Raw genomic sequence first — 19,167 nt, forward strand, 5'->3', positions numbered from 1 at the left:
AAGATGATCAGGAAAGGAGACAATTAAGCAAGAGGATATAACAATTATAAATATCTATGCACACAACACCAGAACCCCCAAGTATATAAAGCAAACATTAATAGATCTAAAAGGATAGACTGCAATATAATAGTAGTCGACTTTAACACCCCACTCTCAGTAACGGGCAGATTATCGAGACAGAAAATCAACAAACAGCATAAACTACACACTAGAATAGGCATAATTAACATTTACAGAACATTTTCATCCATATGACAGCTAACTTCATACTGTGTATTCTGTGCTGCAGAATCCACATTCTTTTCATCAGCACATGGAATATTCTCCAGAATAGACCATATCTTAGGCCACAAAATATACCTGAACAAATTTTAAAAATAGAAATCACATCAAGTAGCTTTTCTGACCACAGTGAAATAAAACTAGAAATTAGTAACAAAAGGAACTTTGGAAAATACACAAACACATGGAAATTATACAACATGCTCTTAAATGGCCAATGAAAAAATTAAGAAGGAACTTTTAAATTTTCTTGAAATAAATGAAAATGGAAATAAAACATACCAAAATATATGGGATATAGCAAGAGCAATACTAGAGGGAAGTTTATCAATAAATTCCTATATCAAAAAGTAGAAAGACTTCAAATAAAATAACTTAATAATGTACTCCAAGGCTCTAGAAAAGAAAGAATAAACTAAATCCCAAATTGGTAGAAGGAAAGAAACAATAAATATCAGAGCAGAAATACATGATGAGACTTAAAAAAATACAGAAGATCAACAAAATGAAAAGTTGGTTTCTTGAAAATATAAAACTTTTAGCTAGACTAAGTAGAAAGAGAGAAAACCCAAATAAATAAAGTCAAAATGAAAAAAGACATAATAACTGAGAACTCAGAAATACAAAGAATTATTAGAGACTATTATGAACAACTATATGCCAACAAATTGGAAAACTTAGAAGAAGTGGATACATTCCTGGACACATACAACCCATCAAGATTGAACCATGGGCCAGGCATGGTGGCTTATGCCTGTGCCCCAGCACTCTGAGAGGCTGAGGTGGGTGGATCACTTGAGGTCAGGAGTTCAAAACCAGCCTGGAAAAAATGGTGAAACCTCATCTCTACAAAAAATATTAGCCAAGTGTGGTGGCATGTGCCTATATAATCCCAGCTACTTGAGAGACTGAGGTGGGAGGATTGATTGAACCTGGGAGGTTAAGGCTGCAGTGAGCTGTGATCATGCCACTGCACTCCAGCCTGGACGACAGAGTGAGACCCTATGTCAAAAAAAGGAAAATAAGTTTGAACCATGAAGATATAGAAAACCTCAACAAATCAATGATGAGTAATGAGATCAAAGCCATAATAAAAAACCTCCCATCAAAGAAAAGTCCAGGACCTGATGATTTCACTGATTAATTCTACCAAACGTTTAAAAAACTAATACTAATCCTACTTAAATGCTTCAAAACAATTGAAAAGGAGGGAGTATTTCCAGACACATTCTACAAGGCCAGCATTACCCTGATACCAAAACCAGACAAGGACACAAAAACAAAAAGAAAACTACCGACCAATATCAACAATGAACATAGATGCAAAAATCCTCAACAAAATACTAGTAAACTGAATTCAACAACACATTAAAAAGATTATTCACCATGATAAAGTGGGATTCATCCTAGGGATGCAAGAATGTTTCAACATATGCAAATCATTAAATGTGACACATCACATTCAAAGAATCAAGAAAGAAAACCATATGATTATTTCAATAGATGCTGAAAAAAGCATTTGATAAAATTCAACATCTCTTTATGATAAAAACCATCATCAAAATAGGTATAGAAGGAACATACCTCAAAATAATAAAGGTCGTATATGATAGCTAACTTCATACTGAATGGGAAAAAATTGAAGGCCTTTCTTCTAAAGACTGAAGTAAGACAAGGATGCCCATTTTCACCACTTTTATTCAACATAAAACTGGAAGTCCTGGCCAGAGCAATTAGGTAAGGGAAAGAAATAAAGGGCATTCAAATTGGAAAGGAAAAAATCAAATTAGCCTTGTTTGTAAATGACATGATGTTATAGCTAGAAAAATCTAAACATTTATGCAATTTACCCATATAACAAACCAACACATGTACCCCTTGAACCTAAAATAATAGTTGGAAAGAAAAATTTTAAACACCCAAAGACTCCACCAAAAAACTGAGTTGATAAATTAATTCAGTAAAGTTGCAAAATTCAAAATCAATATACATCTGGGTGCAGTGGCTCATGCCTGTAATCTCAACACTTTGGGAGGCTGAGGCAGATGGATCACCTGAGGTGAGGGGTTCAAGACCAGCCTGACATGGTGAAACCTCATCTCTACTAAAAATACAAAAATTAGCTGGGTGTGGCTGCATGCACCTGTAATCACAGCTACTCAGGAGGCTGAGGCAGGAGAATCACTTGAACCCCGGAGCTGAAGGTTGCAGTGAGTCGAGATCTCACCACTGCACTCCAGCCTGGGTGACAGAGCAAGACTCCATCTCAAAAAAAAAAAAAATCAACATACAAAAATCAGTAGCATTTATATATACCAACAGCGAACAATCTGAAAAAGAAATCAGGAAATCAATGCCATTTACAATAGCTACAAAAAATATAAAATACCTAGGAATCATTCTAATCAAAGAAGTAAAAGATCTATAAAAGAAAAACTGTAAAACTCTGATGAAAGAAATTGAGGCAGACACACAAAAAAGGAAAGATATAATATTTCATACTCACGAATTAAAAGAATATTACTAAATTAATATTGCCAAAATAACAATACTATCCAAAGCAATTTACATATTCAATGCAATCTCTATCAGAATACCAATGACATTCTCCACAGAAATAGAAAAATAAAACCCTAAAATTTAAATGGAACCACAAAACACCCCCAAAAGCAAAAGTAATCCCGAGCAAAAAGAAGAAAACTAGAAGCATCACAATACCTGATTTTAAAATATACCCCAAAGCCATACTAACCAAAACAGCATGGTACTGGCATAAAAACAGACATATAGACCAATGGAACAGAATAGAGAACCCCAATATAAATCTACTCATTTACAACTAACTCTTCTTTAACAAAGGCACCAAGAACATACAATGAGGACAAGATAGTCCTCAATAAATGATGATGGGAAAACTAGATGACTGTATACAGAAGAATCAAACTATATCCCTATCTCTCGCCATGCACAAAAATAACAAAAATAGATCAAAGACTTAAATCTAAAACTTGAAACTATGAAACTACTAGAAGAAAACATTGGGGAAATGCTCTAGGACATTGATCTGGGCTAAGATTTCTTATGTATGGTCTCAAAAGCAGAGGCTACCAAAGCAAAAATAGACAAATAGGATTATATCAAGCTAAAAAGCTTCTGCACAACAAAGGAAACAATCATAAAGTGAAGAGACAACCCACAGAATGGGAGAAAATATTTGCAAACTATCCATCTGACAACAGATTAATAACCATAATATACAAGGAACTTAAACAACTCAAAAGCAAAAACCAAATAATCCAATTAAAAATGGGCAAAAGATATGAACAGATACTTCTCAAAAGAAGAAATGGCCAACAGATATATGAAAAAAAAGCTCAACATCACTAATCATCAGAGAAATGCAAATCAAAACCACAATGAGCTGGCCAGGCATGGTGTCTCATGTCTGTAATCCCAGCACTTTGGGAAGCCAAGCCAGGCAGATCACCTGAGATCAGGAGTTCGAGACTAACCTGGCTAACGTGGCAAAACCTCATCTCTACTAAAAATACAAAAAAGAGTCAGGCGTGGTTGCAGGCACCTGTAATCCCAGCTACTTGGGAGGCTGAGGCAGGAGAATCGCTTGGACCCAGGAGGCGGAGGTTGCAGTGAGCCAAGATCACACCATTGCACTCCAGCCTGGGTGACAGGAGCAAAACTCCATCTCAAAAAAACACACAATGAAATATCACCCAAGTTAAAATGGCTTGTATCAAAAAGGTAATAACAGATACTGGCAAGGATGTGGAGAAAGGGGAACTCTTGTACACCATTTGTGGAAATATAAATTAGAACAGCCACTATGGAGAACAGTATGGAGGCTTCTCAGCTAAACTAAAAATAGAACTACCATATGATCCAGCAATCCCATTTCTGGAAAAGAAGGGAAATTATATCAAAAAGACATCTGCATTCCCACGTTTATTGCAGCACTATTAACAATAGCCAAGATATGTAATCAACATAAATGCCCAGTAGTGGATGAATGGATAAACAAAATGTGGTATATTATTCATCCACAAAAAAGAATGAAATTCTGTCGTTTGCAACAACATGGATGGAACTGGAGGCCCTTATGTTAAGTGAAATAAGCCAAGCACAGAAAGCAAATATTGCATGTTCTCACTCATGTGGGAGCTAAAAAAGTGGATCTCATGAAGTTAGAGACTAGAATGGTGATTACCAGAGGCCGGGAAGGGTAGCAGAGAAGGGGGATAAGGAGGAAAAAAGAACATAATGTATTTATTACCACTGAACTCTACACTTAAAAATAGTAAAGATGGGCCGGGTACAGTGGCTTACTCCAGTAATCCTAGCACTTTGGGAGGCCGAGACAGGTGGATCACGAGGTCAGGAGTTCAAGACCAGCCTGGCCAACATGATGAAACCCTGCCTCTACTAAAAACAGAAAAATTAGCCAGGCATGGTGGTGCATGCCTGTAATCCCAGTTCCTTGGGAGGCTGAAGCAGGAGAATTGTTTCAACCCAGGAGCAGAGTTTGCAATGAGCGAAGATTGCACCACTGCTCTCCAGGCCTGGGTGACAGAGCAAGACTGTCTCAAAAAAAAAAAAAAAATTAAAGATGGTAAATTTTAATAATCATATTTTACCTCAAAAAATCAAAATACAAAAAGAAAGATGGAAAGAACTTGGGTCCCTGAAAATATTGTCAAACTTTTTTTTTTTTTTTTTTTGAGTCAGAGTCTTGCTCTGTCACCCAGGCTGGAGTGCAATGGCTATCTCAGCTCACTGCAACCTCCGCCTCACAGGTCCAAGCGATTCTCGTGGCTCAGCCTCCTCAGTAGCTGGAATGACAGGTGCATGCCACCACACCCAGCTAAGTTTTGTATTTTTAGTAGAGACAGGGTTTCACCATGTTGGCCAGGCTGGTCTCAAACTCCTAGTTCAAGTGATCTTTCCACCTTGACCTCCCAAAGTGTTGAGATTACAGGTGTGAGCCACTGTGCCTGGCCAAAACCCAGAGTTTTGAATTAATCTTTGGTTTGATTCTTTGTTATATTCAGCCAAAGGTAATATTTATATGCTTTTTAATGTTTTTTTTACTTAGATTTTATAAACACTTTTCTGTGTCATTTTATGTTTTCTACACCATCAATTAAAATGATTGTATAACACTTTTTTAAAAGCAGTAATTTCCTGACTTCATCAACCACCCCTTATTTTGTCACTCTCTGAAGGCAACCACTTTCAACTCTTCAAAAACAGTTTTAAAAGAAACTATATTTCTTTTGCCATTTATTTATCTGTATGGTATGCTTATACTGCTATTTCCTGATGTTTTTAGTTTTAGACCTTATATATTGATCTCTCACCATGAGAATAAAGATGGAGCTGTCCTCACTCTTTTACACCCTTACTACCACATATCCCCACACTTCGTATAGTCTACTCTCCCAATGTAGTTATAACTTTGGTTAGATCAGTATTCTGTATTTACAGAATTATGAGTGCATAAGTACTGTTTATAGCTGAAAATAGTACTGTGTTGTTCATTGATGTCTTTCTTGTACAATAGTCCCCCTTATCCACAGGGAATACATTGCAAGATGCCCAGTGGATGCATGAAATCACCAATAGTACTAAACCCTATACAGTATATATAATGTTTTTTCTTATACATACATACCAATGATAAATTTTAATTTGTAAATTAAGCACAGTAAGAGATGAATAGCAATAAATAGCTAACAATAAAATTGGAGAATTAAGTAAAACAAAGGTTATTTGAACACAAGCACTGCAGTACAGGGACAATCGTTTTGAGAATTGAGACAGCTATTAAGTGACAAGTGAATAGGTGGCATATCAGTGTGGAAACAGTGGATCATTCACATTTGGGTGGGACAGAGCAGGATAGCACTAGATTTCATCATGCCACTCAGAACACCGTGCAATTTAAGACATGAATTGTTTATTTCTGGAATTTTCCATTCAATATAGTATTTTTGGACTGCAGTTGACTGTGGGGAACTGAAATCTCAGATAAAAGGAGATTACTGTACTTCATAAAGTTAATGCTTGTTTCCTGTTTTTTGTTTTGTTTTGTTTTTATGTATTTAGTACATAGAACTTGATCCTGAAATTCTCCCTTGTTTGTCTAAATCTCCTCTTAACACATTCAAGCATCAAGTGTACCAATAGTTTTATCTTTGGGAATTTTAGTTTTAGTTTTAGAACAAGTCATTATCACCATCATCCCTGAGAATTCTGTTCACTTCTTTTTTGTACTGGGCCTCCTGTTTCTTCAACCTTATAGCTGCCAGTTTAGTCAGTTTATTCCCTCCTTTTAGTAAAATGCTTCCACTCACAGTTTCCTGAGAATAGGAATGTAGGAAGTAAATTTTTTAAAAACTTCCGTATCCAAAAAGTCTTAATTCTATCCTCACATTTCATTGATAGTTTGATTATTTATAGATTCCAGGTTACAAATATTTTTTTCTCAGAATTTCAAAGGCATTGTTCCATTCAATTCTAGCTTCCAGTATTGCTGTTGAGAAGTTCAATGCCATTCTGATTCCTAAAATTTTTATTAAGATCTTTTCATCCTGAAAATTTTAATGATATTTTTCTTCCAGTGTTGTAAAATTTCACAATGGTATGTGCCTTGTGGGTCTATTGTTATATATTAGGCTGGATATATGGTGTATCTTTCCACGTAGATACTTAATGCACTTCAGTTTTAAGACATTCTCTTGAATTATTTCTTTGATGATTATTTTTTCTTGTTCTCTCTTCTTGAATCTCCCATTGTTCTTATTGAGGTCTTTAATGTCTTTCAGTGAAGTTTAAAATTTTTCTTCATAAAGATTTTATGTATATTTTATTTTTTAATATTTTTTATTTTCATCAGAAATATGTTACATATCTAAGATTTATCCATAAGTACTCTATTTTAGCTGCCATTATCATTTATATTTCTAAATTAAGATTTCTGTTTATTGCTTGTGTGTAACGAAAGGTAGTTGATTTTTATAATGTTCTTTTTTTTATCAGCAACTGCATCTGCAATAATGTTCTTATATTTATCTACCTCCTAAACTCTCATAGTAATTCCAATAACTAAATCTAATATATATTCATATTATCTGTGAATAATGGCTATTTCTTCCTTTACAATATTTACATCTTTTTTTTTTTGTTCTGACTATGCTGACTAAAACCTCTAGAACTTTGTTCAGTAGAAGCCATGATAGTTGCTATCCTTGTTTATTTCTGATGGTAAAGGAAATGCTTCTAACATTTAATGTTTATGTCATTTTCAATGGTGAAATATTAGAAACATTTCCTTTAGTGGGTTGAGGAAGATTCCTTCTGTTCCTAGTTTGATAACAGCTTTTAATCATGAATAAGGATTGAATGTTATGTTTTTCCACATATTAAGATATCCACATCTTAAATATATAGAATGTCCCTTTAATAAAAACTCATAATTCTATAATCCAAAGATAAATTGTTTTACTATTGTGACCATACTGCATATACATTATATTATTTTTAAATATTAACATAGTCTTGGGAATATTTTGTTATATGCTTGAATTTTCTTCAAAAGCATGAGTTTGTCTCTCCTTTTTTTAAAAATTGAGACAGAGTCTTTCTCTGTTGCTCAGGCTGGAGTATAGTGTTGCAATCACAGCTCACTGCAGCCTTGTAACCCTCAGGCTCAAGTGATCCTCCTGTGTTAGCCTCCTAAGTAGCTAAGACCACAGCTGTGCCACCATGCCTGACTAATTTTTAATTTTTTTTGTAGAGACAGGATCTCCCTATGTTGCCCAGGCTGGTCTCAAGCTTCTAGCCTCAAGCAATCCTCCCACCTCAACCTCCCAAAGTGCTGGGATTACAGATGTGAGCCACCGTGCTGGACAAAAGCGTGGCTTTTAATGATTGCGGTTTTTAATCTTATATATGTATCACACGTATCCAAATTTGAGAGCACTAATGTTTTTAATTTCAAATATGAATATAAATATGTATTCTTATTTCCAATTATTTCCTTAGCATGAATTCCTAGAAACTGATTTATTTAGTATAAGTTCTTTTTAAGCTATATGTCCACTAGTATGGTATGAGAATGCCCTGTTTATGCCAGCATTATCATCATTGGATATATTACTGCTGATGTTGTAGTAATACATTTAAACCAATGTGATGGGCAAAAGAATTATATTTTTATTTGCATCTTTAAAATTACAGGTTTGTTGTTGACAAACCGGGCATAAAAAAATAAATTAATAAACTTACTGGTATTTATTGGCCATCTGCATCTTTTTCTTTTGTGAAATGATTTTCTCTTTTGTCTATATTTTGACATATATTTTATCTTTATCTATAAAAGTATTAACTCCAAATATATTTAACTTGGACCTAACCAATTCTGCCAATTGTTTTCTTTTATGGTTTCTTTCATTCCTTTTATACTTAGAAAATTCTTTCTTAATTAGATAAATATTTATTTGTATTTTCTTGAAGGTGCACAGTTTTTTTTATTTTTTTGGTTTTTGAGATAGAGTCTTGCTCTGTGTGGCCCAAGCTGGAGTGCACTGGTGTGATCTCGGCTCACTGCAACCTCTACCTCCTGGGTTCAAGTGATTCTCCTACCTCAGCCTCCCAAGTAGCTGGGATTACAGGTGCCCACCACCACACCCGGCTAAATTTTTTGTTTTCAGTAGAGAAGGGGTTTTTGCCATGTAGGCCAGGCTGGTCTTGAACTCCTGACCTCAAGTGATCCATCTGCCTCCCAAAGTACTGTAATTACAGGTGTGAGCCACCACACCCAGTTGAAGGTGTGTGGTTTTAGTTTAGATTTTGACATATGTTTAAAAGTAGGAATAAAAATTTTTTTCCAAGTGTTTTAGCAATTGCCCCAATATCATTTATGAAATGGTCCTTTCTTTCCCACAGATTAAAAATGCCACTTATGTTATAGGTTAAATCCTTTACCACATTAGAATTTATTTCTGGATTTTCAATTATGATGTATTTTGCCTATTACTGTGTCAGTATCATATAATTTTAACTGTTTAATATATAATTATAACATATATTAATAATATCCTCTTTTTAAAACTTTTTTCTACTCTCATAGCTACATTCTTCCAGTTTTACTTTGTAATCACTTTTCCAAGTTCTAAAACAGACCTCTTGAAATGGTAATGGGATCCTTTAAAATTTTATCCATAGTTAGTCTTTCTAGCTAGGAAAGTATTTTATCTTGCCTTTTCTTCAAATTTTAAAAGAAATGGTCTTCAATGAAGTTCTATCATTTCCTGCATATGCTTTCTGAATATATTTATGTTTAGTCCTTGATATTTCACAAATTGGTAACCATTATGTTTTTTTCATTAATTTTTATGACCAAGTTTATATATATTTAAAAAAACATTAATTGTATAATTTTTATCAGACAACTTAGTGAACTCCTTTGTTTTCATTTCATTATCTTGAATTTTCTAGGAAAACAGAAGTGTCCTTTGTAAAGAATAAACTTCTCTTCTTTCATATTAGTAGACCTTTTTCTGCTTCTTTTCATAGTAAACTAGCCAGAACTTTGTTTCCTGGTGACAATTTAATATTCCTCTACAATAGAGGAAAACAGTCTCTTTATATCTGTATAGTACATATATTAGCTGTAATAAAATAAGAACTTCAGGGCATGCTATATAACCTGAAGAATGTAAGGAAGTGGCACTCTTGCTATAAACAATCTTAGTAGAATGACAAAGAACATTGGTTGTGGTATGATGCTGCCCTCAAGTGGTTCCATCAAAAAGTGTGGATGGAAAACAAGACCACATAATTGACTTTAGATATCAGCCATTTAGGCCCAGAAATATCAGAATGAGGCTCTAGATAGGGAAGATGGCTGGAGGATCTGTGTTTAGAAGCAGAAGGTGGATATGGGATGTAAACTAATGCTGTTTGGGTTTTTACTATTAATGTGATTTCACTAATACTTACAGAATGAATTATACAAGTAAATAAACCATATTTAACTGTCTCAGATAAACCCTCCTTAGACATGGAATTGATTAACTTCCTTTGATGTGTCATGGGAAGCTTTCGGCCATGAGATTGTTGTAAACTTAAGTCAGATAAATAATATCTCTTAGGAGGCTAGTTCATACCACAAGTTTTCTTATGGCATATCAAGTTAGCACCAAGCAAAGGGATGTTCCCTAGCTGCCTGCATGCCAATTATGTAGTTGACCATAGGAGACGTTAGCACCTGAAAACTCGATACTATTCTTTTCTCATGCCATTCTGCATCACTTAACTGAAAAGTCAATACCCAGAACAAGAAACCATTACTCTCCCTTCAAGATGGCTTTCTTTTTTGGGAGCTTGAGTTTTTGAGTATTTCTTCGTCTGAACTTATATTTTCCTTTTTCTCTTTCCACTCAGAAACTTATTGAAGAATTGCAGGCAAATTTTTTGTTCCTTCCTGTGACTTAGAAACTGTTAAAGCTGTTAGTTAGCCAAGATTCTAAAGAAACCCAAACATGGCAGGGTGGAGACAGAGAGGAGAAATTTATTCCAGAAATTAACTGTTAACAGTAGTGTTTCTTAATATATAAGATATATCATACTCCTTGAGTATGATTTTTTGCTATATAACTTTCACTGTAAATAATTTTATAGCAACCATGTATGAATAACTTAAGAATAATAGAATCAGTTAGTCTCATTTGTAGGCACTGCAAACCATCTCCATTCCCTCCATGTCAGAGACTCTGGGGGATGAATTGGAGATATTAAGAAGTAAAATGATGCAGAGAAGACCAGGGCCAGCAGAAGTCAAATACTTTTATTTCTTTAAAATTTTGCTTAGGCTACTCCTGGCTATTTTGAAGTGTAAGTTCTAAGATATTTTCCTCCATTGATTAATCTTTATTGATAAAGTATTAGCCATTACAGCTCTTTGGGATATTTGGCTACTCCTCAGTGTAGTAGATAATATTAAAATTTACTGTGCTTTTACCTCTGTTCCAGTTCTAGCATGTACTGCTACATGCTTTATATGAGCAGTACGATGAAGAACTAGAGTTTAAATGTGATTGAAAAACCCAATTGTATCTAATGACTGATTACATTAACTATCTAGATCCCTTTGGATAACTTTTAGTTTTTTTCTTATTCCCTTACGTTTGTTATTTCTTTTCAGATTTATTTATTGATGATGAAGAAATACTTTTTGTAAATAATAGAAATCACCTACCAACTTTGCATACTCTCTTGAGTAGACTAAAACTATTTTTTGTAAAGGATCCTCTTCTAGATTTCAAAGGACAGATCTTCACAGCAGCTAATTTTTTCAGGTACTTACTTAATTGACCAATGCTGTAAATATTTTTAAGAGGTGAAAATGTTTTTGTATGATCACAAACTTATGTTATCAATAATTTTTATCATTATTTTACCTCAAATTTAATTTTAATGATTACATGTTTCGGTTAGCTACATTTAGTGTGTGATTTGCTTTTAGTAAATGCTAATTAATATTTTTTTAAGGGGATGTTTTTCTCTTCAAGAAGATTTGGAAGTTTTTGGGAAAGAAGATTTTTGTATGGACAAAGAGAACTTTTGTCAGGAGAAACTAGAAGACACAATACATTCAATTAAGGTTGTAATATTTGCTTTCAATAATATTTTAATAGAAGTAGTAAGGCATACTTTTGTAAATTTTTATAATATATATTGACTGTCTACAATTGTCAGATTAAAAGATTTGATAATGGAATGAACATGTATCAATTAAGGAGTCAAAATTACTTCTAAATAGTGATTCTCAGCCTTGGCTGTATGTTGGGATTATCTGAATAGTTTAAAAAAAGTTGAAGCCTGAGTTCTACACAGACCTATTCTGAATAATTGGTCTGGTGTACAGCCCAGGCACAGGGAACTTTAAAATCTCTTCCAATAATTCTAATCAATATACCTGGGTATAGGAAATTAAGGAGTCATGTCTAGTTTAAAAATTGGACACTGGAACTAGAAATATTGATTTGTGAATGATACACAAAAAATAGTACTTGAGCTAATGAGAATATTGCAAGAGTAAGAATATAAATGGTCCAAGACTGAATTTCAGTTTTCTGCCAGTGTTTAACAAGGATGATAACATCTTTTGTATATTAAAGACCAAACTTCTAAAGATGCCTTTAGTTTCAATAACACAAAATGATTATAATATTTAGTATGTAAAGAATTTTAGCAGTCGAGAGTGCAATAATGTTTTGCAGTTGAACAAGCTCAGAAATCTAGGCCCATATAGATTAAATGTATTCACAAAATTACTTAAAAAACTTTTTTTAGGACAACTTAAAATGTTTTATATTTGGCAATTTTAATGGACTTAAAGCATTTAAGGGGTTTCCTTACAGTAAAAATTTGAACATGATGGTAAAAATATTAATTCACCTATAGGCCCCATTCCTCCAGTATCTCTTGCCTCCCCTGTTAACTCTGAGAGTTGTGGACTCAGTCTCTCTCGTTGAGGAGTCAAGTTCTGTTAGAATGAAAGAGAAACATACTCTGTGGAGCATAGTAAAGATCCGTTCCATTCCATGATCTCATTTCACTTCTCCCCATTTATTATCTTTCATCTACTACAGTGACTGTTTTTAATTTAAAATGTTTACAATTTGCTATTAGCCAAAAAGAAGCTAATTCTGCATCTAGGGGGATTGTACATCACTAATGTAATGAGTGACCATAAAATACAATAGTCAGAGAGAACATTGCTTATAATAGAATGTATTTTTAGTTGTTACATTTCTGTTTTTTAATAGTATATATAGCTTTAACAATTTTGAATGCAGATTTAGTTTAAAATTTGGTACATCATTTAAGCAAATTTTGTCCACTTAAACAATTTCAAAAATATTTATTTGGAAAGCCTCCCTAAAAACTTTTTAAAACTATATGTTTTTTTCAGCCATCACGTTTTCTTATTGAGTATGACTTCTTAATACCTCCAAGCCACAAACAAGAAATTGATATTCCATCACTCTCAGAACTGAAGGAGTCATTAAACCTTGTGCCAGAAATAATAACCTATGTTGATGAAATTGAAAAGCTTTTCAAAAGAGGTGAGAATTAATTTTAAATGTATTACTTGTAAAAACCACTTAAGAATGTTTGTTACATAGGTTCTTGTTTATTAAAATTTTTCTGAACCTCCAGATTTTGTAAAAATATTCTGCAAGTTACATGTTGAAATCTCAGTATCATTTTTGATGAGATTCTTTTCTCATTGTCATTCTCTTTATATGACTTTCAGGTTTAAAACTTCTCTGAAATTTAATCATTTCAAGATAATTATACAAATAAAACTAAAACACCTATGACTATACAAATTTTTTAAAGAGTTGTTTTCTTATAAACAATGAAAACATTATCAACTTTTTTTTTTTTTTTTTTTTTTTTGAGACGGAGTTTCGCTCTTGTTACCCAGGCTGGAGTGCAATGGCGCGATCTCGGCTCACCGCAACCTCCGCCTCCTGGGTTCAGGCAATTCTCCTATCTCAGCCTCCTGAGTAGCTGGGATTACAGGCATGCGCCACCATGCCCAGCTAAGTTTTTGTATTTTTAGTAGAGACGGGGTTTCACCATGTTGACCGGGATGGTCTCGATCTCTTGACCTCGTGATCCACGCGCCTCGGCCACATTATCAACTTCTATACTGACATTAGTTAACTATGGAGAGGCTCACAATAAAGAGCTCAGAGTGAGGATTTGTGGAGTCAGATTACTAGGAGAGTCATAACTTAGAACTTAGATGGTTTCTTCCCATTTAGTCTTAGTAAATACTATTGAGTTATTTTTAATGACAGTTTGAGCCCAAATATTTAACTGCCCTCTCATAAATTCCATTTAAAATGATAAAAGATATATAATATCATGGAGGAATGGAAGGGGGATCTGTGATATCCATTGAGAACAGGGATGTTTGCCATGAACAGACCACAGACTTTAAGGAATTCTTACAGATAAGACTAAATCAGGGAATTACTGATCACCCTACAAATCAAAGGAAGAGAATGAAAAGCCAACCTGGGAAAGTAGATCAAATCCATACCAGAACTTGTAAATATAGTAGATCTCAAAATGCAGTGTGGATCATGGGCTTATTGGCAGGGCACAAATCTTAGCTCCGTAAATGCTAATGTAAAGAACAACAAATGACTTTATTGAGTGATTATACTGTTAAACTTCCCGCCTTCACTTGACTCAGATGCTGTACTAAGTAAAATGAAGTCATTGCCATGGAGGACTTCTAACAAGGAAAGTTATACACACTATTGAAAGGTCAGGGGTAGGCAGTGTCCCAGGTACCTTTGGGTTGTGACAGCGATAACAATAAAACTGCTTAGTATAGCAATAAAGTTGCCTGCTACAGGGATTCCTCAAGCCATAGCTCCCTTCCTATTTCCCATGGTCAAAGGGTAAGTAAAACTATAGATTTGCCTATTCCGAACATTTAATAAAAATTGAATCATATAATATGTGATCTGTGACTTATTTCACTTAGCATAATATTTTCAAGTTTATTGACATTATCCAATAATATCAGTATTTCATTCATTTTTATGGCTAAACAATATTCCATTGTATGGCTATATCACATGTTGTCTATCCATATATCTGTTCATAGATATTTGGGCTGCCCTTTTAGCTTAAAAGTAATACTGCTATGAACATTTAGGTACAAGTTTTTGTGCACACATATGTTTTCATCTCTCTTGGATATATACCTAGGAGTGGAATTGCTAGATCAAATGGTAACTCTATGTTTGACTTTTTGAGGAATTGCCAGACTGTTTTCCAAAATAACTATACTATTTCACTCCCTCCAACAATGTGTAAGGGTTCCAATTACGTACATCCTCTCTGAAACTTGTTATTATATAACTTTTTTATACCTATCCTGCTAGGTGTGAAGTGATATCTCATTGTGGTTTTGATTTGCATTTTCCAGATAGATAAGGATGTCAAACATCTTTTCACATACTGTTGGCCATATTTGTATATCTTCTTTGGAGAAATGTCTACACAGATCCTTTGCCCATTTTAGTTGGTTTATTTTTTTTAATTGAATTATAAGCTTGTCTCATTTGTTTTTGTTTCTCGATTCTTCCTTTTCTTCCTTCTTTGGGATTACTTGAATTTTTAAGGAAGTGTTTTTGTGACAAAATTGTACATACTTAAGGTGTATGACATTTTGATGTACATATACATTCTGAAATGTTTACCATAAAAAAGCTAATTAACATATATTGTCTCATAGTTACTTTTTTGTATGTGATGAGAATACTTAAAATCTACTTTCTTAGTAAATTTCAAGTGTACAATGCATTATTATTATTAACTATAGTCACCATGCTGTACGTTAGTTCTCTAGAACCTATTCATCTTGTAAATGAAAGTTTATACCCTTTAACCAACTTCTCCTCATGTCCCCTACACCCTAGCCTCTGGTAACCACTCTTCTATTCTTTGTTTCTATAAGTTCAGCTTTTTAGATTCCACATAGAAGTGGTGAGATTAGGCATTATTTGTCAATACCTAATTTTTTGAGAGTTTTTATCATGAAAGCATATTGAATTTTGTCAAATGCCTTTTTTGCATCTATAGAGATGGTCATATGATTCTTGTCCCTCATTCTATTAATGTAGTGTATCACATTTATTGATTTGCATATGTTGAACTATCCTTGCATCTCAGGGGAAAAAAAATCTCACTTGATCATAGTATATAATCCTTGTGATCTGCTATCAAATACAGTTTACTAGTATTTTGTTGAGGGTTTTCTTTTTAGAATTATTTTTTATTGAATAATCATGGTTTTAAAATTTTTTATCCTTTTGATATGGTATATTACTTTGAGTTTGGGATTTTCAATCTACTTTGCATTACTGCAATAAATCCCACTTTTTAAAACTAGATTATTAATTTTTTGTCAATATTCTTAAATATTGGTCTATAGTTTTATTTTCCTGTGATACCTTTGTCTGGTTTTGGTATCAAAATAATATGGGCCTCATAGAATGACTTAAGGATCATCACTTCTATTTTTAAGAGTGACTAAATAATTGATGTTGATTTTTTAAAAATGTTTGATGGAATTCATCATTGAAGACAACTGAGCAAGGGTATTGCTTTGTGAATAGTTCTTGATTACCACAGAATTATATTTTATGACAAAAATACAAAGATACATCATTTTAAAAACTAGATAGATAAATTGTCTCACAGTCACTGAAGCTCTGTTCATTTTTTCTTTCTTTTTTTATTTTTGAGACAGGGTCTCACTATGTTGCTCAGACTAGTCTTGAACTCCTGGGCACAAGTGATCCTCCCACCTTGGCCTCCCAAAGTGCTAGGATTACAGACATGAACTACCGCACCTGACATCTGTTTATTTTTATTCAATTTTTTTCTTATCATTTTTCAGATTGGGTAATTTCTGTTGTTCTGTCTTCAATTTCACTGACTCTTATGTCAGCTCTAATTTTCTGTTAATCCCATCCAGTGAATGTTTTATTTCGGATATTGTTTTAAAATTTCCATTTGTTCTTTTTTATACTTTCTCTTTCACTGCTGATAATTTCTATTTGCTCATTCATTACAACCATATTTTTCTCTACATCCTTTAGCATGGTGATACTAAGTTATGTTATTACTGCTTTGAAATCTTTGGATACTAATTTCAAAAGCTGAGTCATCTCACAGTTAGTGTCCAGGGACATATTTTTTTGTAGAGAATGAATCACATGTTCCTGTTTTTTCATTTTACTAAGTGTATTTGGATTGTATCCTGGCATTGCACCTGATACATTATAGAAACTGTAGTTTGCTATGTTCCTTTGAAGAGAGTTACTTTCTTTGTTTGTTTTAGTAGGCTCTTAATCTGGCTTAACTCAAACTATAAATTTTGTCTCTGCTGTGGTGGGAAAAAGCTGAAATCTTTATATAGCCTTAACTGATATGCTTTCAATCTGCCCCATACATATGTAGTTCAGGGATCATCCAGTGATTTATTACGCAGAGTATATACATAGAGTTTGGGGCCCCTCTTCTGTTGCTCTCTCCTTTCCTGGATTTCCTCCTTTATCTTCCAGCTGCTGTGGTAACCCTGAACTCTAATTCAGATAGAAATGTCCTCTAATTCTTCAAGATAATAAGACTGCAGATTTTTATCCAAGTTCTAGTTGACCCAGGTAGTACCGAATAGGTCATCCCTTCAGGTGAAAAGTTATAAAAATAGAAAATTCACTCAGTATCAATCCCCTTCCCATTTCTGCCTACTTTAGACCATAGTACCTTCAGACAGTCATTTTACATATTTTGTTTAGAGTTATAAATGTTATAAATGTTGTCTACAGGAAGATTGGTCCAAAGGAGCTATTGCTAAAAGTAAAATTCCATTGTTTTATATATTAGTTTTTTAATTTTCTTTTTATCTACTGGAATTCTATTAATAACTCTGGACTGCAGATGAATTTTCCTTCCTCTTCTTCTCACTTTATACATTTTATAGATGGTTACTGTCATTCTATAGGATTTAGAAGGGAGAACTAATATATACGTTTCCTGCTTTCTTAAACGAAAAGCCAGATACTTTTGAAAGAAATCAATTATAATCTCATTTGAAATATCAGTTAATCTCAGAGATCTCAGCTTTTGTTAGATTAATCTGTTTCAAAAGGAGAAAGTTTTGGTGAAAAAAATATACTAAGTTTCTCATTTAAAAAATAGGAGAACTGAGATGCAGCCTTTTTTAATAGATAAAAAAAAAAGATTGAAATCATATATTATTAATGATAATGCATTGATTTAAAATAAGATGTTCTAAGCTCAAAATCTTCTTAAACTGATAAGCAACTTCAGCAACATCTCAGGATACAAAATCAATGTGTAAAAATTGCTAGCATTCCTATACACCAACAACAGTCAAGCAGTTCATATGGAACCAAAAAACAGCCCAAATAGCCAAAACAGTCCTAAGCAAAAAGAACAAAGCTGGAGGCATCATGTTACCCAATTTCAAACTATGATATAAGGCACCAGTAACCAAAACAGCATGTTACTAGTACAAGAACAGACACATAGACCAATGGAACAGAATAGAGAACTCAAATATGACCACACATGTACAACCATCTGATCTTCAACAACTTGACAAAAATAAGCAATGGGGAAAGGACTCCCCATTTAATCAATGGTGCTGGGAGAGCTAGCTAGCTATATGCAGAAAATTAAAACTGGATCCCTTTCTTACACCATATACAAGAATTAACTCAAGATGGATTAAAGACTTAAATGTAAAACCCCAAACTATAAAAACTAGAAAAAAATCTAGGCAATACCATTCAGGACATAGGCATGGGCAAAGATTGCATGATGAAAACGCCAAAAGCAATTGCAATAAAAGCAAAAATTGACAAATGGAATCAAATTAAACTAAAGAGCTTCTGCACAGCAAAAGAAACTATCATCAGAGTGAACAGACAAACTACAAAATGGGAGAAAATTTTTGTAATCTATCCATTTGACAAAGGTCTAATATCCAGAGTCTACAAAGAACTTAGACAAATGTGCAAGAAAAAAAATAAACAACCCCATTAAAAAGTGGGCAAAGGACATGAACAGACACTTCTCAAAAGAAGATATACGGCCAGGCACAGAGGCTCACACCTGTAATCCCAGCACTTTGGGAGCCTGAGATGGGTGGATCACTTGAGGTCAGAAGTTTGAGAACAGCCTGGCCAACAAGGTAAAACCCTATCTCTACTAAAAAATACAAAAATTAGCCAGATGTGG

The 19,167-nt window shown here is 33.7% G+C and overlaps 1 protein-coding gene across 1 annotated transcript in view; it reads left to right on the plus strand.

Moving 5' to 3' along the window:
- SHOC1 (shortage in chiasmata 1) overlaps positions 1-19,167 on the plus strand; it is an 88,777-nt gene that overhangs the window by 11,633 nt on the left and 57,977 nt on the right. The window contains exons 3-5 of the mRNA XM_064378953.1: positions 11,507-11,660; positions 11,854-11,965; positions 13,280-13,433. Of these exons, the coding sequence (XP_064235023.1) occupies positions 11,507-11,660; positions 11,854-11,965; positions 13,280-13,433 (420 nt within the window). The remainder of the gene's footprint in view (positions 1-11,506; positions 11,661-11,853; positions 11,966-13,279; positions 13,434-19,167) is intronic.

This window comes from Aotus nancymaae, unplaced genomic scaffold (genome assembly GCF_030222135.1).
Source record: "Aotus nancymaae isolate 86718 unplaced genomic scaffold, 86718_ANA_hifiasm-v0.15.2.pri h1tg000003l, whole genome shotgun sequence".
Classification (NCBI taxonomy): Eukaryota; Metazoa; Chordata; class Mammalia; order Primates; family Aotidae; genus Aotus; species Aotus nancymaae.